Source organism: Ambystoma mexicanum, chromosome 1p (assembly GCF_040938575.1).
Source record: "Ambystoma mexicanum isolate Mex_15411 chromosome 1p, UKY_AmexF1_1, whole genome shotgun sequence".
In the NCBI taxonomy this organism is placed as follows: domain Eukaryota; kingdom Metazoa; phylum Chordata; class Amphibia; order Caudata; family Ambystomatidae; genus Ambystoma; species Ambystoma mexicanum.
This window is the reverse complement of record NC_090921.1, coordinates 602,301,721-602,326,044: the sequence shown is the minus strand read 5'-3', so window position 1 is coordinate 602,326,044 and position 24,324 is coordinate 602,301,721. Positions and strand designations below refer to the sequence as shown.

General features: G+C 46.2%; 1 protein-coding gene across 4 annotated transcripts in view; it reads right to left on the bottom strand.

Moving 5' to 3' along the window:
- The window catches only part of LOC138576579 (CD209 antigen-like protein C), a 315,008-nt gene that overhangs the window by 74,339 nt on the left and 216,345 nt on the right, over positions 1-24,324 (bottom strand). For 3 of the 4 annotated variants that reach the window (XM_069649567.1, XM_069649566.1, XM_069649565.1), the window contains one exon: positions 5,098-5,220. The exons of the other annotated variant lie outside the window; for it this stretch is intronic. In XM_069649567.1, coding sequence (XP_069505668.1) covers positions 5,098-5,220 — 123 coding nt within the window. The remainder of the gene's footprint in view (positions 1-5,097; positions 5,221-24,324) is intronic. 4 annotated transcript variants of the gene reach the window in all.

Genomic DNA, 24,324 nt, shown 5'->3' with positions numbered 1-24,324 from the left:
TTTGAGAAAGTGCATAATATCTTTGCAACATACGGACATCTCTCATATTTTGGGACAATATCTAACATCCTCTGATCATCGGTACCCAAAGAAATGGATTAATACAGCATTAAATATTCTCATTGATGCTGATATTTCTCTTGATACTTTGATCCATAATCCAAACCGGGCTAAAATAAAATTGTATCAAAGAGATTGGATATATACTCTGGACAAATGCTATCATCTTAAAGATTGGAATATAGCTCAGTTTGGCCAAAAGTTCAGAGCCACTGAATTATATATTATTAAATATCCATCTCCTAAATTTAGAGACGATTATATGCGCTTTCGCCTTAATCTTTGGCATACCAATGATATATTAGTCAGACGGAATTTATTAGACATCAATGAGAATGTTTGCCGATTTTGTAAAGACTGTACCTCTATTGAAACACTGAAGCATGTCATTGCTTTTTGTCCAGCATTGTCTACTATGCGCGTCAAATACTTCTTGCCCTGTTTTAAAGAGCAGACCATTACTGACCCTGAGGAACTATGGCTAAACATTTTTGGTGCAAGACGAATGGCAATTAGACTAGCAACAACTGGCTTCTTAAATGAATTGTTCTAAAAAGCAATGGACTAGATAGCTATTAGTGCACAATTGTTCCTTTTATTATTGTCTGTGATGAATTTTTGAAATTTTGTAAAAAAGTGTAATTCAAATGTATTTTTATAAATGTATTATGTGTTTATTGAAAGGTTGTTTTAATACAGCCATACAATAAAAAAAATGTTTTAAAAATAAAAAAATATGTGTATACATTAATTTTGTTCAAAACAAGAACCGGAATCTCCTGGTGTGGCGGAGATCCCGCGATGCAGGCGGCCCGCCACACCAGATCTGGTGGGTCCCCAGTCCATCAGGGTGAAGGCTGGGCCGAGAGGCGCTGAGTAGGGGGTGGAGCTGACCTTGACATGTGGCACATGTCACATACCACGTTCAGTTCCAACCCCTTCTACGTCAGATTTCTTGCAGCTCACATACAGAAACCTTCATCGCAGCTTCAACGTTCCTGTATGTAAGCAGCACAGAGGAGCCGAGGGTGGCCTGCAAGGACAGACCGAAGCTGCAAGGAAAAGTTAAGAAGGCTTTTAAAAAAGAAATGTGATGTGTATTTTGTATGTGTGAAGTGCATGTCAGATGTATGTTTGTGAATGGTGGGTGAATGAGAAGTGTTGTGATGTGTGTTTGTGAATGTTCTGGGTGGGTGGGTGTGAGTCTGTGTAGAGATGCAATGAGTGGATGTAGTAGAAGGTGTGAGTGGTGGGTGAATGAGAAGTGATATGATGTGATGTGTGTATTTGAATATTCTGGGTGGATGGGTGTGGACCTGTGTAGAGAATGCGTGAGTGACTGGTGGGTGAATGAGAAGTGATGTGATGTGTGTTTTTGAATATCCTTAGTGGGTGTGTGCCTGTGTAGAGAATTTAATGAGTGGATGTAAGAGAAGGTGTGAGTGACTGGTGGGTGAATGAGAAGTGATGTGATGTGTGTTTTTGAATGTTCTGGGTGGGTGGGTGTGTGCATGTGTAGAAAATGCAATGAGTGGATGTAATGGAAGGTGTGAGTGACTGGCAGGTGAATGAGGAGTGATTTGATGTTGATTTTGAATGTTCAGGGTGGGTGGGTGTGTGCCTGTGTAGAGAATGCAGTGTGTTGATTTAAGAGAAGGTGTGAGTGACAGGTGGGAGTGACTGGTGGGTGAATGAGAAGTGATGTGATGTGTGTTTTGTATGTTATGGGTGGGTATGTGCCTGTGTAAAGAATGCAATGAGTGGATGTAAGAGAAGGTGTGAGTGACTGGTGGGTGAATGAGTATGAATGTGATGCTGTGTTTTTTAATTTTCTGGACTGGGTGTAAGAAAATGCAATGGGTGGAGGTACGAAAATGTGTATCTGTGAGTTACTGGTGGGTGAATGAGTATGAATGTGATGGTGCGTTTTTGAATGTTGTGGGTGAGTGTGTGCCTGTGTAGAGAATGCAATGAGTGGATGTAAGAGAAGGTGTGAGCGAGTGACTGGTGGGTTAATGAGTATGAATGTGGTAGTCTGTGTTTGAATGTTCTGCGTGGGTTTTGGTGTGCGCCTTTGTGGTGAATGAATTGTTAGTGAATGTGAGAGTGGATGTATGGGTGAGTGAAAGAGCATGCATGTGTGTGGAAGGCCCTGGGAGACTGGGGATCACTCGAGCATTTTTGCCACATCCTTTATTGACTTTCCATGTTTTGCTGGTATTTTCGGACAGAACCAAGTTCATGTGTGTCACCTGGCTAGACTGGCATTTTGGTGCAGTCAGTCTAGCCATTGCTTACTGTGGCATGACATTTATGACTCAGCATCTTTAAATAAACAAACATGATAAGTAGTGTTACCTTGCTAGACTGATGTTTTGCTGTAGCATCCTGTATATTTTTTACTGTAGCATGGCTTTAGATTAGCTTAACATCTATGATGAACCAAGCATGATAAGTGTTCTTATGGGTCTAGACTGGCTTACATTGGAACCAGTTTGGACAGGTTTTCATATTGTGACATGTCACTTTTAATGCCCAAACCAACAGGAGTATTTTCTTACATAGGAGTACTGGCATTTTATTGGTAGAGCAAGTTTTGTGCCCAGTGCCAGTACTGATACTATTAAAAAACATCTTAAAGCGAACATGAGCATGGTCTTATATGGGAATACTAGCAAATGTTGGTGGAGCCAGGATGGAAATGTATGGGTACAGCCAGTATGAAAATGTTTTTTATACTGCCGTATGTTGCAGGAACTGGCATGATCATGCATTGGGAAATGCCCTGTGCACTTTTGGTGACTTACATCTATTGTACTTTTTTCATGATTTACCCTACGCCCTAAAAAACTGATTGTTGGCCCTTGACCCACAATTTCACAGAAAGTGTGCTCTGTAATGCACCATTATTCAAAACATGTTCTCAGGGGAGGGAGAAAAATCCCCCCTCACAATCTACAAACCCATTTCCATTAGTTTGTGTTCCCTCGCTGCGCTCTGTCGCAATCACACACTTGTGGCAAATATTTACACCCTCCAAAAAAAACAACTGACCAGCCACCACTGGTGGCTGGTATATTTGTGGACCTGGCACCGGCCCCTTCTTTCTATATTACGTTAACCATTTAAGCTTAGATTTAAAAACATAATTACTTCTTTCACATGCAGTAGTGCATGCCCCTGCAGCGGCATAATCCTCATCAACATTGCACACACATGGTGATCCGGACCGGCACGGGGTGTGGGATGCACTGTGCTTTGTTAAGGAGCTTGGGGGGGGGCACAGCATAGCTGGCAGAGGAGCTGTTAAATTTTGTGCTATGCCATTGGGCACCACTGAGTCTGACAAAGGAATAGTGTGCAGTGCGCGCCTTGAAGTCTGCCAGTGAGTCACAGGGTGAGAAGCAACTCGTGGGTGTTTTCAATTTAAAATAACTGTGTGGTGCCATGGATTTATGTGTCCAGCAGTTGTATTACTTTAAATGTTTTTTTTTATTTTTCTTTAAATCCTCTGGCACCCAGTATTCCACTTAGATATTAAAAACTATGGGGAGTCTTGGGTATATTGAAAGAACCTTTACCAGGTATTATACAGCAAATATAACATTATCAGGTGCACTCACTGTGTGCACGCAGACCAGTCTAATATGTTTCTTCAGTCATAGTGGTAGCTGACTCATAGATACATTTACAGCCAGGGAATTTTGTTGATACTAAATCCTGGTCAATGATTTCATTTTCGGGCCTTGCTCATGCAGCATTTATCTCCTGGGCAAAAAGCAGCGCATGCATCCCCAGGTGAGTGCTTTTTTGGCTTGTGTAACACAGCAATTTAATGATATGATATTTTTTTATATCATGCTCATACACAAGTGTTTCATAGCGCGACCAGGCAAAGTGAGGGGAATAGAGGAGAACAAAAACAATGATCTTACTAGGCCCAGCGACATTAAGAGTGTGCAAGTGCATGGGAAAGGGAAAAGGGGAACGTGCATGGGCAGATGCCACAGATAACTTGCATTTCTGTGTCCATTGATGTTTCATACACTAGCTGTAGCCTGCGTTAGAGATTTTGTTTACTCTGTTACAAATACTGCATTAAGATGTTTTACATATAGACCCCACATCGAATCTGGAAAATGACATTTCCCAAACGTGTGATTGTAGACAAAACATGCCTCCCTCTGTGCCTGGGTTCTTAGATCGGGCTGAAATGAGAGCGCCTGCAAACATGGGTGCTAGATGCATCTGAAAAATCTGAAGGTCATTTGCCATCTCTTCCCGTCATGCCACTTGGGGTTTGGTCAAATTACATCACTTCCTGTGATGTCATCCGGGGGGTCAAAGATGGTGTGATGTCACTTATACTACCCCAGGCATTGTGGTGAAAGGACATCCCTGGAGGGAAGTAAAGCTGTGATTGATTCCCACCCTTGGTAAATGGAAACTCTAAGCAGATTCTGGCTGATCCAAGAGATTGTGTCCTTCTTGAATCCACCCCCACTACTAGTTAGAATGGGAAACTTTGCTTTTATGCCAGCGTTCAGCAAGTGATTTATGTAAGCCTGTTACATTGTTTGGCAAAATACGATTTTTTTCTCGTAGTCCATTTAAAGAATGCTAAAGTATTACATTCAACCTTTTCTGCAATGTATTTAATTAAGTGTAAAAGTAAAAGTAAAAAGAACTTTCGACAACACCTTGGTGTAAGCTAGATTCTGGTTATCTTTTGCACACCCTCATATGTATATTGTATTGGGATAATTACTAATCTTTACTTGACGACTTGTTATTATTAATAATAATAATAAGAAGAAGAATAATAAGAATAATAATAAGAATACACAATCTACTATGGTTCAAAGAAGGATCACTGGATTCCAATTTAACACCAAAACACATAATTATTAAATAGTTAAATCCTATTTTTACCATTTCTACTGTCTGCACCTCTCCAAATCCCACACTTAGTAGTAGTAATGCCCCTAACGTGGCCTCGTACAGATATTGGTATGTTCTGGACTCTTGAGAACTTACGATCACATTCACTTGCAGAAGAATTCTCGATGCATCTGATGTACATCAGGCTCTGGGTGTAATTATGCTTCAATTGTTCCATCTTCTGCTCGATACTGGTGATTCTGGTCAATACTAGCACATCTAAGAAAGATTGGAGGGAGCAATATGATTTGAATTAACACCATTGTGTTATTGGATGTAGTGCTTCTTCAAACCCTGTGCCACAAATAGAACAAAAACAAGGAAAGGAGTTGTTGTCCCTCACTACCTCACAGTTGGGAAGGTTGGGAGCTGTAAGTGATTTCAATCCGGCACACACCCAAGTCAAAGCCCAGCATGTAGTGCACAACTGAAACCCTTATTTATTTTTGTCTATAAGTTCAATATTCTGAACAATATACCACTCATATCACACCCTTCTCCTGGAACCCCCCCCACCCCCCCGGTCACACTGAACCAGGAATCGGGCTAGTTTGCAAAGGTAAATATGTATTTATGTATTTAAAATGTAATCACAATAGGTTTTATTAATATCTTTAATACACTAGGAATAAGTAATAAGCAAAACAAATGCAGCACAGAAAATAATACTTTTGTGTTGGTTCAGATCAGATAGCATTATGGTTAGAGGTTCCCCCTGCAACACCCTTAAACCCCCAATAGGCAATGTAAAGAGATAGGAGGAGAGAACAGGTATTCAGGAATAGCAGAAATCAAACAGAATATCAGTCCCCCCTTCCCTCCATAAAACACAAGAGAAAAACAGAATTGACTTTTCAGCTGTCAGATTGGCTTTTACAATTGTCTTTAGAATTGACTGGGCAAAGCACCAAATGTGGTCAAAAACACTTAAATTGTTATAAATTCTTATGGGAGCCGCTTTGAACAGTTGCACACCAGCACAAGCAATGATTTAGTACAAAGAACACATTTGAAATCTTAAAGTCCAAGTTGGAAGCAGCTTAGAGCTATTTCACACGTGTAAACCTTTCAGATTTTTTAAAATTGTGGCAAACTTTTCCGTGCGTGGATAGCTACAGATGTTAGGTACAAGTAGGAGTTGAATTTTCGTTTCTATCACAAAAACGGAGGGTGTTATAGAGGTTTTAGTAAAGGTCGTTTTTGCAAGATAGGTGCGAGAATGGAAAACAGAAATGCACTTTTGAAAATGACAAATGGGTTTGGTTACATTAGAGGATGACTATGAAAAAGAGAATACCACACAGGGATCTTACAGTCACTTGATCAGGGTGACCCACCTGCTAAGGAAACTCGACTTCTTCAGATGAGAAAAGGGTCAGCGCAAAGTTCTAACAATACTGGTTCTGAAGGAAAGAGAGGATGGGTTTGAAATAGGGATAAGACAATGCAAAGATACTCCTAACAATACTGGTTTTGAATGAAAGGTAGGATGGGTTTGAAATAGGGATAAGACAATGCAAATATACTATGGGCCACAGTGCTTCCTATTAATACTCACAGGATAAGTTTTTTTAAATGGTCAGCTCTGGTGATAGGATTGGTCTGGTCTAGGAAAGACAGCACCTCTGGCACGGTACTGGATCAGCTATGCCGGTCGCTTGATTTGCACAGGATCTGCCCTCCTAGTCTGTGGGTATTTGAATCAGCCCGATGGCAAGTTCCTCAGGCAAGCCTAGTGGTGGCAAGCCAGAGAATTTCAGGATACTGGTTCAAAAGGCCTTCTCACACCACAGCGCTTTACTGGGTTGCAAGAATACATTTGAGGATTTGGGGTCTTGCTGGAAATCAATGGTTCTCTATTGCTAGCAGGAGATTTTACAACAGAATCTGGAAGAATATTAAAGCTGGATGGTGAGTTCTGGATCCGAGTGCTTTGCCAGAATCAGGAAAGTGGCTGGATCAGTGAGTGTCCCAATGTGTTGTCAGCTGTCTCTATTTATGCATTAAAATGACATCACAAAGGGGGTGTATGGGCCGGCTTAGCTAAGCTTGCCCCTCTGAGCTGGGATAGGACCACACTGCATCTCCGCCTTGCAGTTTGAGTGATTGGATCAAGGCTGGATGATGTCACATTTTGTGATTTGTTTTACAACCCTCAGAGACCTCCCTTTAGCCACTGGTTTCAAAATCAGATTTGATATTAAATGTACATTTCTACATTGGTCACCTTTATACAAATCACACACAAAGATGACATATTGTATGCAGCAGCTATTCCTCAAAACCCTGTAGCTGTGGGATCTTGTCTCAACTTTCTACAGAATTTTGTCCTTATCACTATGAACACAATTTCCAAATTGTAGGCAACATTCCACAAATGTGTGTGTTTCACCTAGGAATGTGCGTGTACATTTTCACAATTCTAACATTAATACATTTTGCATAAAACCACATATACTGCCATTCCTGTCTAGAACATGTCACACAGTTTTACTGCCTCTTCACACGTGCCACCAAAAATTTAATTAACAACTCTGTCCTTTTTATATTTTTCACCTCTTTGAATAACAAGTTATGAGTCTTTTAAAAATTGTTCATTGTTCATTCTTAACAGCAGATGGTCACTTGGCTCCACCCCTTTGTCTCTCTTGAGAGTCCAGTGCATCCCCCTCCTTGGGGGAAGCTTCTTCCAAGAGAGTTTACGACTGCCTTCACACTTCCGCTTCCTGGGCTGAAAGGCTTTTCATTGTTCCTACGCTCTCTGTAGACTAGAGTCTGTTCTAACCCCGCAACTAACATCTCCCAGTGAGTTCTGCTGAGAGGAAGGCCCTCCTTCTGGGAGAAAAACCTGCTTTTCCAGTTCTTGCAGCTTCAGCCAGGCTAATTAACTTCTTCTTTGTTACATCAAACATAAATACCTTTCTTTCTTGGCCTTAAAATCTGTGGGAAAAACACAACTAAAATCTGTATTCCTTTTTTGGCAAAAATCCTGTTTATATTTGCTAATTCAGCAGACTTTTGAGTTTTCGGTCATTTTAAGTTTCCTCAGTACTCCTCTGACAGCTGTCATTCAGGTAGCCCCGGGTACTGCACCCAGATTTTGGCATAGAGGCTGTCAGTTTTCAGACTTTGTATGTTTGACAAGAGTTTTTAGCAACAAATCAAATGCCATGTGTAGGCACATTTTGGGGTTTCAATTGCAAAGTGCTGCTTCTCTCTCTGTACACTGTTTGCTGGCCATGGAGTCCACTGGCACATTTCTGCAAGGTGTGCTCTATTCCACCGCACATGTATCATGGGTGGTAGGTTGTGCATCCCTCTTTTTGTGTGCTGAAGCACACAGTTTTTGTAGGTTTTTGTAGGTTTTTGGCACGCACAAGGGTTTTGCCACCATTGTTGCTGTTTCTTTCCCCATAACTGGAAGGGTGAGGCCGCATAGCATAGCGGAGTGGGTCACTACATCCCACAGAGCCCCCCCCCTCATGACTTGGTTTTGACCGCCCGTCAAGGGGAAGTCGGGAGATTGGGATGTTCTTTTCTTTTGTCCATGTGCAGAAATTCAGCTGCTTCTCCCGTCAGTGCTGGGGGCGACCCGCTCTCCTCACCAGTTCGGGTCAGGAGTATTGCTGGTTCTGATTGGGAGTATGGAGCGGCACTCCAGGCTCCTTGGGTCTTTCCTCCCGGTCCCCGAGTGGTCCTCCTTGGTAATCCTTTGCCTGATTCTTAGTCCAGATGCTAGAAGATAGAACAGAGCATGGTTATGGATATTTTCCCACTACTGTGTCCACGCTTCATCTGGGGATGTCAGCAGTGGGAAAGACACTTGCATTGGTTATAATTGACAATATTCCCCATCTATGTTTACTAATGGTCTTAACACTCTTTTTGCGCATACACAGTGAACATTTAGTGATTTTTCGATGTTTCCGGATTTTCCCCCTCTGAGTTTCCGGTAGGCTCCTCTATTTGCTGCAAAGTATGCCTGAGATGGCAACTCTTCAGCTGGTTAATGTGGACCCACTTGTCTTCCCCCTCTGCCAAACTGCCCTTGGGGATGCAGATTCTGTAGGCGACTGGTGAGATTCTGTCCACGATTTCAAAATGCCCCGTCAAGTTGGGAGGAATTTGTGCTCTTTGGCTTGGTTCCTTTGGAAATTGTGCAAGTAGACCCGGTCTCCTACTTTGTATTCCTTTTTAGTTGTCTTGAGATCATAGTGGGTCTTCATGCTGTCTGCAGATCTCTCTAGATTCCGCTGAGCATAGGCAAAGCATGTTGAAGGTGTTTTCTCAGATTCTCACCATACTCATGAGTTGTGGAGGCATTTATCACGGTCTGCTCTTGGGTTCTGTAGAGCAGATGCTGGGGTAGCACCATCCTTCGTCCAGTGATCAGCTCAAATGGAGACATTTTTGTTGCAGAAGAAGGGGTAGATCTGATGGCCATCAGGACAAGGGGTAATCGAATGTCCCAAGTTGGCCCAGAATCTGCCACAAACTTTTTTAATATGCTCACAATAGTTTTATTGTACCTCTCAACTCCACCACTAGAGGACAACGGTAGGCAATGTGTTGTTTCCTTTTGACCCCAAGTATCTCCCACATCTTTGTCATCACTTCGCTGGTGAAGTGGCTACCTCGGTCTGACTCAATCCTTTGGGGTAGTCCAAAATGCAAGAAGATGTGATTGATCATCAGGGCAGCTGCTGCTTCTGCCTTGCAATTTGGGGCGGGAGACATTCCACCCATTTAGTGAACAAGCATGTTACGGTCAACATGTACTTGTTCCCCCTAGAGGAGCAAATCACAGGCCTGATAAAATCGACTTGCAAATCTGACCAAGGCAGCGTTATCCCCCTCTTTTGGAGGGGAGCACGGTGTGTGAGTGATGTTGGCTGAAATTGTGCACACACAAGACACCCCTTCAAGTATTGGTCGAGGTCCTGCCCCATTTATGGCCAATATGCAACCTCTCACAAGATTTCTAATGTCGTATGAAACCCCCAATGACCGGCTGTGGCCGCATCATGGCGTGACTTAGCATCAGGCTTCGGAATGAGGTAGGGGCCACCCACTGGTCATGGCCAGCTATGGATCTCCTCACCAACAAACCATCTTGGATTCGGAACATTTTTGGACATTTCATCAACACTCTGAGGTCCTCTTTCCCAATGGAATCGGTATCCGTCAGGGGAAAGTTCTCAGGGTCCTCAATGTGTTGATAAAACTTAACAATTATTGGATTCGCTTTTTGAGCCGTAATCAAATCAGCATCTGGGGTCTCCTTACTCCATTGTGCAGTTGAGAGTTCATTGTGAGCATTTGTCTGGGAACTAGTGATAACAGTGACCTGGATTTCCCCAAACAGGGACTCAATCTCAAGTAGATCACCTTAGATGGCTCCGGTTTTGGCCAGCGGATCAACTAGATCATTTTCAGTTTTGTCTGGTCCCCCTACCTTAGAATGACCCTTAATCTTTTTCCAGTAGATGGTCATCCCATTCGAGGTGACCGATCATCAATATTTTGTATTAACTTTCCATGTTTTAAAGGTTTATTGTTAGCACATAGCATGCCTCTGGTTTTCCAGTTAACCAGGTGCTCCACGAACCCGTTCCGTACATAATCTGAATCAGTGATTATGACCAGTTCGTGGAGTTGGTATTGGGCAAGAGTGAGGATGGCTTGATGCACAGCCATCAACTCTGCCACTTGACTACTTCGGGGACCGATTTTGTACCCAGCAGAGGGTTCTGGGGCATCATTCACCCATGCATTCCCCACGCCGGACAAAAGTTCCTTTTCCCTGTTGTTGTCAACATGGTAGGAACACCCATCCACATAGACAGTGGGCATTCCCTCACACTTGTCTTCTTCATAGACTTTGTGTGGGGAATTAAGGTATGCCTCCATGTTGTCCTTGATTTTAAGACTTTCGTCCTCGAGACAGTTTTCCCTGGCACAATCATGCAAGTTAGCCAGACTGTGCGTTTGGGGACTCTTCTTGTTTTAGCCATATCTGACCTTCACAGCAAAACCTTGCATTGACAGAATCCAGGAAGTAAATAGGGAATTACTCACATTTCCGGCCTGGATTCTGTCACTTTGAAGATATTGCAACGGTTGGTGTGGAGTCTCCACTATGATGTGTTCCCCCTGGATAAACGGGCGGTAATTTTCAATGTCCACCCCGTTGCCAGGAGTGCCTTCTCACAATCATTTAATTTTTCCTCCACAGAGGATAAAGTCTTACTCGCATAGGAGATTACTTTATTGACCTTGTCATGCTTTAGATATAATACTGCAGTCAAGCATGTATTTGAGAACCCTGTCTCCAAGAAGAACTCCTGGTTTTTGACGGGGTAGGCTAGGCAATGCGCTTCTGAGAGGCTTCTTTTGAGTTGTCATACTGCCTTGGCTTGTTCTGGACCCAACTCCCACTTTACCCCCCTTCAACAGATGGATCAGGGGTCTTGTGATCTCTGCGTAGTCCTCAATGAACTTTCTGCTATAATTAGTTAGTCCAAGGAGGCTCGTTAGTTTCCGCGGAGTGGTGGGGTCTTTTATTTTCTGGAGCATTTCTACTTTCTTTTCCTGGGGACAGAGACCCTCAGGAGTTATCTCATGCCCCAAGAAATTTGCACGGGTCCTGCACCACTGTGCCTTTTGGAAAGAAAGTTTTGCTCCGGCAGCCCTCATCTGTGTTAGAACATAACGGATCTCTGCTATGTGTTCCTCCACAGGTGAGTTTTGATTAGAACATCATCTACATAGGCCAGGTTACCCCTTTCACCCAAGTCGGGCATGGCTTTAAGTAGAAAGATGTTAAATTAATTGCCGGAGTTGATGTATCCGAAGGGAGTCTGGGTCCAAGTGTACTGCTGCCCCCGAAGGTAAACCCAGCTTGTATTGGTCCTCCCTACTGACAGGTACAGTCCAGAACACATTGGTCAGGTCAATGGCAGTGTATACCTTTGACCCCTGGATCTGGGTCAGCCCTTGGTCAATGTAGGGAAGAGGCCATCGGGAAGTATGAACCTATTTGTTGAGCTCCCTTAGGTCAGCACAGAGTCTCCACTGGCCGTTTGGTTTCAAAATCCCAAGCACCGGGTTTATTGAAGGTGCTGTGGGCTGGACAAATTATCCCACAGGACTCAAGGTTCTTAATTATTTCAGTAAGGGGCTCCATTGATGCGAGAGGCAAGCGATATTGCTTCACAAACACCGGAGTCATGCCAGGGTCCGTGGGAATTGTTGTTGTATGGATGTCAGTGCGACCACAGTCATATGAGTCCACCGCAAAGAGATCTTGAAAATCTAAGAAAACTTGTTTCAATTTTTGCTTTTGCTCCAGAGACTCACAGGCATCAGCCAGGTTGACTCTCTCTTCAACCATCTGCCTGAAGCCCAGAAAGACTTCTGGTTTGGCTATCTCAGCGGCCTCCTCCAGCTGGGTGGAGAAGTCCCTGGTCAGAGTGCTGACTTGGACTGATGGCTTCAGGTGGGGAAGGCAGCCCTGGTGGACTTGAAAGATCACCTCATCCCTCCTGAAGTCACAGGTCACATCTTCCTTACCAGAAGGGCAGGAAGAGTACACCAGGAAATTCCCCCCATGCCGGGTGAAGATCCTGTCTGGTGTTGTTTCATCGTCGATATCACTGTGAAAACAGTCCTTGGGGATTGGTCCCAACAGTTTGTTACCTAAATCTATGGAAAAAAGTCGGTCATCAACCGCCATTCCAATAATAGTGCCTGCGCCCAGAGTGATACTCTTTACATCGCTGTTATCCACCTCTATTGGAATGGTGTGGTGTTCTATATTGACTAGTTGTGTTGGGTTTACCCCCAACCATTGCTGTTGAAAATGAGTATTGAGATGAACATAGGCGTCAGGATATTTTAGTTTCTGTCCTCTTTTAATTTTTACTTCAAGTGAGAAATGTCGAGTCCGTTCTTGGATGGTGACTTCCTCTCTAATCTGAATTTGAACTGCATATGGCAGCAGTTGAGCTGACCGAAATGTTTTCTCTGGGTCATCAAAGTCCATGGGATTACCCGCTAATCAGGACCATGCTTTGAAGTTTATTAGGTCCAAACTAATGGCAAAGCGATTGAGAATGTCACTGCCTAAATAAAATGCAGCAGGAACATCTCGCACAACCAAACAATTATGGACTATGCTCTTGTTGCCTGTGGACATTTTGAGCATACACCTGCTAGGCAGGAGATGTTTGGAATTGGGTGTTTCCAGGTCCATTTCCCATTTGTCTAACAGTTTGAATGTGGGAACGGCTGGATCTTTTCTGAGTTTGTGGAACATGGCCTCGCTGATGAAGCTCTTACCATTGTTCACACACACTCGGGCGAGAACAGAGTCCTTCCTTTCGTTTAACTGAATAGGGATGAACAACTGTTTTCCAATTTTCTGAATATCAGCCAAGCTTTGAGCTGATTTCTCATCATTTTGGACTATAGGAGTAGAATTTTCTGATTGTGAATGTGTATAGAATTTAGAGTGTTCCCTTCCAGTGTGGAATGCCACCTTAGACTGGAAGGAAGGTTGATTTTCAGAAATAGAGAGGACTCCCCATCACCAGTTTGTTGTCCTACTGCAATTACTGTCACGTCTGGGATTCAGTTATTTTGGAAATGGAATTCCATTTTGTCAGGTTTTTGTTCAACCATGTGGCATGTGCCATTTAAACTAACATGGTTGACACTATGTTTCAATTTTATTGGTTGGTTAGTCTGGGTCCAGAGGACCTTGTTTACACAATCTATGAGGGGAGACAAGCTACGCAGGATGTCATTCCCTAGTAAAGATGGTGTGCCCTCTGGAGCCACAACTATGACCGGGTGCTTCACCTTGTGTCACCCAATTTTAATATCTAAATCCGCAGTCCCCTCGACAGGAATTTCATTCCCATCGAAGTTCTGAAGTTGTCCAGGAAGAGGTGTAAGAGGGATTTGGTATTGCTCCCCCCTTCCCGAATTCAGTTGATCAAAGGCCCTTTTTGACAGAAGGGTGGCTAGGGATCCAGTGTCCACCAGTGCCAAAATTGAACATTGCCCCTGTATTTGGACCGGGGCATAAAATCTTCCCTCCTTCTCCTCAAGGGGGCAAAGATAATGCACATTTTTGGCCAATTGGTGGGTTAATTTCTTTGCTTTGGATTCTGACAAATGTGTGATTTGGGCAGGATTTTGTTTGGGATCTTGGGAACCTGTAAGAAAAAGATGGTAATTGGATATGGGTGAAGTTCTGGGCTCCTCTGGTTCTGATTCCGGGCTGCCCCCCCTTTTTGGAGGCAGTCACCATAATTGGTTTGAACAAGGTGATTTTCTTGCTGGTCATTCAGGGGTTTGATGATGGGCGGTTTTAACTCAGTCCCCACAGCTACCCAGTCTCGATCAGGATCTCTTGGGACCCATTTTTCTTTGGGAGGAGTTCCCCCATCCCTGAAGGAGATGATCCTTTTCCCAGAATCCTCTGAGGACCCCTCTCCTTCAAACTGGAAGATTCACACCTCCTCCACAACATGGGTCTTTTTAGGCTCTTTATTTCTCCTACCCGTCCTCTGTTCCTTTGGTTGCAGACTTTCGGGGGTAGGAGATTCTGGTTCCGGTTCCTGGGTTTCCAGGGGCTTTTCACAAGTGGGGAAGGAAGCTTCCTCTAAGGCTTTACACCCCCCTTCCCTCTGTGCCTCCTCCCTGGGAACCGGTGGGTTGTCAGGGTTCCCTCCCCGTCATTGTTCTGGGGCCCCAGACCCTTGATTTGAGGAGTTCTGAGTTGCCATGTTCATTGGAGGGTTTTGCGACCCAAATCCTGTGCCAAGTTCTGGACCTGGCGCTCTAGTTGGGACACCCGTTCTGGCTGGTACGGGGACCTCTGGTCTACCCTTGGTTGATCACGGGAAGGGTAACCGTCCCTTCTCCCATATATCCCTGGTTAGGATAGTTTTGGTACCCCTCCACCCTTGGCCTCCCCTCTCCTGGATTGGGCTGTCTGGGCTCAGGAAAGTCGGGAAAGAAAGAAGGGTTGTTTTGGGAGTTGGTGTTTGGCGGGTACCGGGGAGAGAAATTTAACCCAGCATTTGGAGATTACTGTCCTCCTGGGGAAAGTGAGGAGGGAAGTTTCCTGGGTTGGCGGCTGCCTGGTTGTTTCCCCCATCCTTGGCCTGGAGGAGTCCACACATAGCCCAGGATGGGTCTGTTGCCCTTGTAACGGGGGCTGATGTAGTCAGGGGAGTTAGGGGTCCCGTTTGTGGGATTGGCCCAAGGGCCTTCTGGGTCTTGGTTTGTTAGGAGTCTGCACAGGAATGTTTTTGGGCCCCCCCATCTCCAGATCTAAAATGGGGGCAACTTTCACCTCCGCCACCTTAGCAGCAGTAGGGGTATTGGTTGGTTTTTGGCTTTTGTTAGCACTTTTACTTTCTATTGGCTTCTGCACTTCGTAGATGCGAGTTGCTTGTTCAATGACCCAGTCTAGTGATCTTTTCTCATGAAAGTCCCTCACCAGCTGGGTCAAAATGTAATTAGGGAGTGCATGAAAGAAGGTATTAATAAATTCCCTACTGTCAGTGCGCATCCTCCTGGTGGTTTGCGCAAAGGCACATTTCAGTTCTTGGACAAATTCTTGTGGGGCCTGGTCTTCCCCACATTGCAGTTTGTAGGCTGCCTTGCGGGCCTCTTGAGGGTTTCTATGGATTAAAAATGCTTTAAGATGGCCGCCATATAGGTGGCCCACCTTCAATGTTTCTGATCCTCCAGCCCCGCAAAGAAGCTGGAGCATTCAGGTGAAAATGTCCACTTGACATACTGAATACAGCTTTGGCTGTCCTTCAGGTGGAAAGTCTCCATCATTTGCTGAAACAGCTCCAGGTGCCCCCAAACTGAATATTTGGCATTTTTATGGTAGGGCGTGATGACGCTCCTAATAGCCTTGATTTGCTTCAGGGGATCTTTCAGTAAAGCTCTCTTAACTTTGTTGGCCTTTTTAGTTCTAGTCACCCTGGTCCACTCATCCTCTGACTCAGAGGCACTGCTATCTGAGGTCGCTGTCTGATCCTCTAGGCTCTCAGATTCTGCGAGCTTGGGAATGGCTGGCAGAATGTGGGGGCCTAGTCTCGTGAGACCTGATGCGCGCAGAAGAGTCTTCTGACTCTCCCTTGCTCCCAGGATTGGCTGAGTACTCCCGCCCCCCCACTGTCCTAGCTGGGAAGAGGTTTTTAAGATGCTCTTAGTGGGCCTATTTTCATGGAATTCCCCACCAAATTTGACTGACTGATCTCTAGGTAGGTGATATTTCTGAGGATCCAGTTCTCTGATTCTCCCCTCACTGGAGTCTCCCTGATCAGTGAAGCTGGCCCTGATATTTGGGAACCTGTACATAGATGCCTGCCCATCCATTTCTGGGAGGCGTTGATCTATCAGTCCCATATTTCCCATTGTGTTGAAATCTACCATCCCCGTAGCCCTTGGTTTATGTGAGCCGGTGGACATGGGGGTGGCAGAGTACATGGAATTGAAGGGATTAAAGTCCCTGATCCCAGGGTTCCTGAGGTCATGTGCAGGGGTTTCTCTCTCCAATCTTACCTCATCTTTTTCAGCCCCTATTTCCTGATGACATGCCAAATCTGACCTTTTTGCTCCTCTATTAAGGCCTTACTGGTCTCTATGAGTTGTTCTTGCATGGCTACCTGTCTATGGAGCCTGTCATTCTTTTCACAGAGAGCCTCACTGTCTCTCTGTGCTTCCTGTCTGAATTGGGAGTATTGGGCCAATTTTTGCTGCAGGAGACTCAACTCATGAGTTTGGTCCTTACTGGTCTGATTATTCTTTGCCAGAGCATCCTCCACCCATTTTGATTTCACCAAGTTCCTTAAGGGCCAGGTGATTTTCTTCTAACTTTGTTTTTAAATGGCTGACTTCCTGGCCTAAGGCGTCTCTCTCCTGACTTAGAGTGGCCCTCTGCTCAGCCAGGTCGTGCCTCTTTTTTTGAAGGGCACCGGCTTTCTGACACTCCTCATCAAACTCTGTTTGGGATTCTAGGTCTTTGATAATTAATGTATTGTTTTCCTCTTTTAATTTGTCTATCTGGTCTTGTAAGACGTTGAACTGTTCTGCACAGACTCTGTTAAAAGTGAATTGTTGCGCCAGCTTTTGTTGACTCTGTTTTATGGAGTCCAACCTTTCCTGACACTCTTTTTGCATTGTCTGTACCTGTGTATCTTGCTCTGCATTCTTTTGCAGTAGAAGAGCCAGATCTTTTTGGAGTTTGGTGGCATACTGCCTAGCTGTCAAGCCGTAAACTCTGCGATGCCAATGAATACCTTCGTCCCCAAGCACCAGTGAAGGAGAGGTAAAAGATACTCCTTCACCAATTATTGAGGCCACAGGTGCGAAGGGTCAGGAACATAGGTACCAGGAGCTAACACAGCTGAAGTCCGAGGTCGACTCGAGCTCAGGATGATGGGACGGTACCAGGAGGGCACTGGACCCAAACCCCTTTTTACTGAAGCACCTGATGTGGAGGGCCGCTGAAGTCCAAGCGCAGCTTGAGCCAAGGGGAGTTCCAAAAACTGCCCAGAAGTTCAAAAGCCGAGAAATCCAAAACTGAGGGAAAAACAATGTCCAAATGTCCAAGCCAAAAGTCCGAAATCCATACAAACAAGTCCAAAGGTCCAAAGCCAGAAGTCCGAAATCCCGTGGAAACTAGGTCCAAAGCACCAAAACCAAGACACAGGCAAAGGCAATACAGAGGCACAAAAAGCAAGGTCCAAAAAACCCAGGAAACAGGATCAAAGGAAGAAAGGCCACTCGAAACGCTGAAAGAACAGCTGAGAAGCGTGGGAGAGCAGTGTCAGCGTTCTCTTAAGCTGGTGCTTAGGCCACGTGATCACCTTCCCATAGAACCACGTGAGTGGTGTTGCGTATCACGTGACCCGTGCAACCGGGAAGCAGCAACGGGATTGGTTGGGCGGGCGGCCCATTAACGTCACGTGAGCATCGTTGGAAGACACATGACCAGGAAGCAGGGCCGATGCAGCCTGGTGCCCCCCAGCACCACCGCGGCCACAACCTCCATGACGCTGTGCACCGCCTCCTTAACGTGAGACCTCCGGCGCCGAGGAATCTGGAGGGGTGCAACCAGAGGGGAGTCCCACTACAAGTATGATACTGCGGAGTGGTCTGTTTAGATGTGGTTGGTGTTGTGCGGGCCTGAGTGTTGTGCTTCGTGACTGGTGTTGTGTGGGCCTGAGTGTTGTGCTTCGTGACAGAACCCCCCCCAATGGCCCACGTCCACGTGGGTTGGACGGGTGCTCTCGATGAAACCTCGACACCGAAAGGGGGGCATGAACATTACAAGCAGGCTCCCACGACCTCTCCTCCGGACCGAAACCGGCCCAATCGACCAGGTAGTATAGAATCCCCCTACGGAGATATGACCCCAGGATCTCCCAGACAGGTGTTATATTAAAAATATAGACACATTTATTACAAGGCCTTTGTAACATCGACCATAGTAAAGAATCACGATAAAACTCAAGTAAACCAACACATCACAATCAATACAATAGATATACAAGACCAAGGGGTCTAAAGAGTTAGAAGCACGAAATATGCAGACCACCTAGATGTGGAGGAAAACAGGCAGTGCAAGTAATCGTTAGACCCAGTTCGACATCAGAGGCCACCTAACTAGAAGGAAGTCCGAGTCCTACGAAGAGTGGAGCCTTGTGCTCAAAAGTACCTGCACACGCGGGTGCCAACGGGCAAAGGAGAGTCTCTTCAGGGAGATCAGGCAGTTCAGAGAGGTGAACAAAACGATGATGAACAGTTCCCTGCTACTCAAGCGTGGCCTCCACTTGTGGGCAGAAGCAGGGCACAAGTGCGGAAAAGGGTTGCTGTTTACGACAGCGGTGCAGAGCCACAGGCTCCTGCGGGAGGGCGACCGGTTAGGGTATTGACTACTTCCGGTCCCTGATGCAGGCAGACCCAGGCTTCTCCGGTTCCGTTTCGGTACTGGCAGGTTCAGATGCGATCAGCAGGATGTCTCGACGCCATGTAGATTCCGCGACAGCAGGAGTCAGGGTCGAGGGTGTCCCACATGCAGCGAACACACACAGGTTTGTTACCACAGCAGGGCAACTCGGCAACCGCAGTTATTCTGGTCCCAAGGCACACGTCTCACTTCAGACCTGGGAATGCCAAGTGTAAGAATCGTGTGAGAGTGCCGAGGACACGGGATTAGCAGTAAGCCAGACGGCAGTGACAGAGCAAGGTTCCTGTGTAAGTTGGTCAGTCCACTGGATGGCCCAGGGACACTTCAGAAGGCTTACAGACAGGATTTGGTGAAGATGCCGAGAATAGTTGTTCCCACAATTCTAAAGGGTCGAAGCACCAGTACAGGCCTTCTAATTCGATCAGAGGCAGAGGGGCCACACAGGACGACAGCAGTGCAGGGTGCCAAACCTTCAGCGGGTCACCAGCAATTCCTCGACTCAGCTTCATAGTTGCAGGATACTTGGCTCCTTATCCTTCGTTCGTGAGAACTCAGGAGATCGACATGGTAGTGGTGTTTCCAGCCTCCTCTTATCCAGAGTTCCCTTCGCGCCAAAACGGAGAGGACCCAATAGGAGATCTGCTCACAAAACACTCACACCATACGTGGACCTATCACGGACCACGGTGGTCCCAGGCATTCAAGACACTCTAGACTCTCTGGCACCCAGGATGTGTATTGGGAACAGACATCCCAGCCCACATCCTGGAGGCACACACAAGGCATGCAGAAGCCCGCGAAAGCGTTGTGTTTCGTGGGAAAGTGCATGACCAAATAAGGACTGCCCCGGGTCGGCTCGACCTGGGGGAAGGTGAAGGGGCAAGACGGTCAGCGGACAGGATAAAGAACCTCGTGGCATGGCCATTTTGGAGGCCAGGCCACCCATTTGGGCCAAACACGGGAAGCGCGGTTAACATGGCAAAAAGGGGTTCAAAACACAAAGAAACGATAGCTGCCACCAGTCCCGTCTGTGACACACTTGCACATTTCATGATAAGTCCAGCGAGAGTTTCTAGGGCCATTGGAATGACTAGAGACCCCAAGAGCACGGTAATGTAAGTTACGGTGCACTCTTGTTTCATGTTGCTCAAAAGCTGCAACATGAGAAAAGAACTAAGGGAAACCAGTCTCCCGGTACTGACTGTCTTAAGGGCATGTCAGTTTCCCCGTAAGAATGGAGCGAAAGCCCAGAGGAGTGCGGTGGAAGGCTGCGCTTCTCTGGCAAAGTCTAGATCAGAGTGTAAAACAACAGCAAAAAGTTTGGGGGTTGCCACATGGAAGGAAAATGACCTACAATTAGGAAATCTTTCCTAACACTCGCCCCTCCCAGACTAAGGACAGGGGGAACTAATCCCCCCCTGGATGAGTTTCTTGTTCAGGTCGGTTAAACATTCTGGACAACCCATCAGCATTGCTATGTTGGACACCTGGCCTATGCTCAATAGTGAAGTCAAAGCCTTGCAGACTTATGGACCACCTAAGCAACTTTGGATTCTCTCCCTTCATGTTCATTAGCCACTTTAAGGGCTTATGGTCAGTTTGCACAGTGAAGTGGGTCCCATAGAGGTAGGGCTTCAGCTTCTGTAGGGCCCACACAACAGAGAAACATTCTTTCTCTACTGTGGACCATCTGAGCTCTCTGTCCTTAAGCTGGCGACTAATGAAACCAATAGGGTGTTCCTTACCCTTCTCATCTACTTGCGATAGTACAGCTCCTATCTCAGTGTCAGAGGCATCTGTCTGCACAATAAAAGTTCTTTGGTAATCAGGGGCCCTGAGAACAGGGGCCTGGCACAAGGAGTCTTTTAAGCCGTTGAAGGCCTTCTCACACTCGTCGGTCCAAGTTACCTTCTTGGGTTTCTTCAGAGTAGTGAGGGCAGTCAGAGGGGCAGCTATGGTACCATAGTCTGCCATGAAGTTGCGGTAATACCCTGTGAGTCCTAAGAAGGCTCTCACTTGGGTCTGTTTAGTGGGGGTAGGCCAGTCTTGTACTGCTTGTACTTTACTGGGTAGAGGCTGTATCCTCCCTCCACCTACTACATGTCCAAGGTAAACCACGGAGCCTTGACCAATCTGGCATTTACTAGCCTTTATGGACAAGTGTGCTTTCTGAAGAGCCTGTAGCACAATTCCGAGGTGTTTCACATGGTCTTCCCAGGTGGCGCTGAAAACTGCTATATCATCCAGATATGCAGGACAGAATTCATTCAACCCGTTTAACACATGATTTACAAGCCTCTGAAAAGTGGCAGTTGCATTCTTCAACCCAAACGGCATTACCCTGAACTGGTAAAGACCGTCTGGAGTTGAGAACGCTGTCTTCTCCTTGGCATGTTCTGCTAAGGCTATTTGCCAAAAGCCCGCAGTGAGGTCAAACGTGCAGAGGTACTTGGAGGCACCCAAGGTATCCACCAGCTCATCTGTTCGAGGCAAGGAGTGTGCATCTGTCTTGGTGACAGCATTCAGAGCCCTGTAATCCACGCAGAACCTCAATTCAGAAGTGCCTGCCTTTGGAACCAAAACCACAGGGCTGGACCAAGGACTACTAGAGGGTTCAATCACCCCAAGATCTAACATTTTGTTGACCTCTGTCTTAATGTAAAACCGTACTTTGTCTGAGATCCTGTATCCTCTACTTTTGATAGGAATGCTGTGTCCTGTGTATATGTTATGTTTGCACCAAGGTGTCAAACCAGGGGACTGCGAAAACAGGGGGGAAAATTGCCTAAGCAAACTTTTCACCTCAACCTGCTGATCAGAAGTCAGGTGAGGTCGGACACCCTCAAAGGAGCTATCTGAAGGACCGCTTTAGAACAGGTCGGGGAGAGATTCAGACTCCTCTTCCTCAACATCTGAAGCCAGTAGCAGTGCTGCGATTTCGACTCTTGGGACGAAAGCCTTCAGCTTATTTACATGGAACACTTTTGGAGCCTGTCCAGGCCTTCCAAGGTCCACTAAATAGTTGCCCTCACCCAGGGGCTCCACCACTGTGTAAGGGCCTGACCATTTGTCCTGTAAAGCTCTAGGCCTTATGGGATTCATGATCAGGACTTGCTGACCAGGTGTAAAGTTGATGAGGGAAGCTTTCTGGTCATACCAATGTTTCACCAGCGCTTGTCCTGCCTTCAACTTGCCACTAGCCAGACCCATCAGGAGTACCATCCGTTTTCTGAGCCCTAACACATAGTCTACTACGTTGGTAGTAATAGGGGGAGTGGGCATCTTCCATCCCTCCTTGACTAAGGCTAAGGGTCCCCGCACAGGGTGACCAAACAGAAGTTCGAAGGGGCTGAAGCCAACACCCTCCTGTGGTACCTCTCGGTAGGCAAACAGTAAGCAAGGTAAAAGAAGATCCCATTTTCTTATTTGGGGTTCTTCCAGAGCCCCAATCATACTCTTTAACGTTCTGTTGAACTGTTCCACCAGACCATTGGTCTGGGGGTGGTATGCGGAAGAGAACTTGTAGGAGACCCCACATTCTTTCCACATAGCCTGCATATACTTCGACATAAAGTTGCTGCCTCGATCAGACACAACTTCTTTAGGGAAGCCAACCCTAGTAAAGATGCCAAGTAACGCTTTTGCAACTGACTTGGCAGTTACAGTTTTTAATGGGATGGCCTCAGGATACCTGGTAGCATGGTCGACCAGCAGAAGGATAAACCTATTGCCTGAGGATGTTTGCGGGTCAAGGGGACCAACAATGTCGATCCCTACCCTTTCGAATGATATTCCCACAACTGGGAGTGGTACCAATGGAGCTTGGATTGTTGAGCCACTCTTACCAGATAACTGGCAGGAGGCACAACTCCTGCAGTGACTTCCTACTTGCACCCCCATCTTGGGCCAGTAGAAGTGCATGGATAACCTTTGCTTGGTACTCTTAATACCAAGGTGATCAGCAAGGGGCACTTCATGCGCCAACTGCAGGAGGAAGGGTCTTACAGCAAGGGGAACCACCAACCTCCTATGGTCTCCTTCTGTAGACTCTGTGGGCTCACTATACAGGAGTCCACCTTCCCAATAAATCCGATGCTTCCCAGGAGGTTCACCCTCAAGCTGGGAGCAGGACTGTCTCCTTAGGCCTTCCAGAGATGGGCACTCACGTTGGCCTTTACTGAATTCTTCCCTGTCAGGACCACCTTCTACTAACAAGTCTTTTAGTTCGGGATGGTCATTAGGGTCAAATACTTCAGGTATCGCTGCCTCCTCGTCAGGTCCGGGCGATTGACCAACTTCCTCCACCGCAGTGGTAGGTGAGTTCGGGGGAATATTTCCTTTCCCTCGTTTTGGTTTTCTGACTCCTTTAGCCTTGGGTTTCCCCTTTGGCTGGGGCAGCTCACTGAGCTTGGTCAGTGCTGCCCTGGTTTGAGGCCTTGTGCAGGGTCTGTTGGCAGTGTCTCCCATGAGCCCTAAAGCTCTGAGATCGTTGCCCAACAAGACCTTTCCTGGGACGTTCCTCTGAATGCTCACTGGAATCCTGACTGCTGTACCATTGATAGTAAGATTTACAGGTATTACTGGAAACATGCGAGGTGGGCCGTCAGCCAACTTAGTGGCATCAGAGTAGCTCTGGCAACTTCCTCTGAGTCTACCAAGGTAGAATCCACTACAGTTCGACTGCACCCACTTTCCCTAAGAGTTGGAGTATCTACTCCATTGATCAGCACACTGTCTTTAAAGTAGTGCTTGGTATTATCTGGAATCCTAGCATAAGCCTCTGCGACTTTAGGCTCCCAGGAACCCAGGGAAACTAAAACTACCTCAGCTTCTATCCCACTGGGGAAGGAGTCTGAAGAGAAGGATGCTCCTGTAATCTCTTCTTCCTCGTAGGAGGAGAAGGCCAGATTAGCGGAGTGGTCCCCCAAAGGTTTAACCTTACACCGGGGATCCCCCTTCACGTGGTCAGTTGCTCCACAAGCAAACAAGATCCATTGGGTCTGTTTACATAGGGAGGCTTACTAAAACCAGAGTTCTGTTTCGGTGGCTGACCTCCACTACCCTGTGAGTTCTCTTGTGTCTTACCCTTATTTTTCTTTTTGTGGCCCTTTTGAGAAGAAGATTTATCAGAGTCTCCACCCTCCTTATCTTTGGACTTTTTCCCTTCCTCCTGCTTACCAGGATGAGTTTCGTCCTTGTGGGACACTAGATGTGACACCCAAAAATCTGCTGCAATGGCAAGTTTCTTTGGATCTATCTCCTTAGAATCCGCCAAATGCTGCTTAAGCTCAGGGGAAGAACATGCAAAAATATGTTCCAGC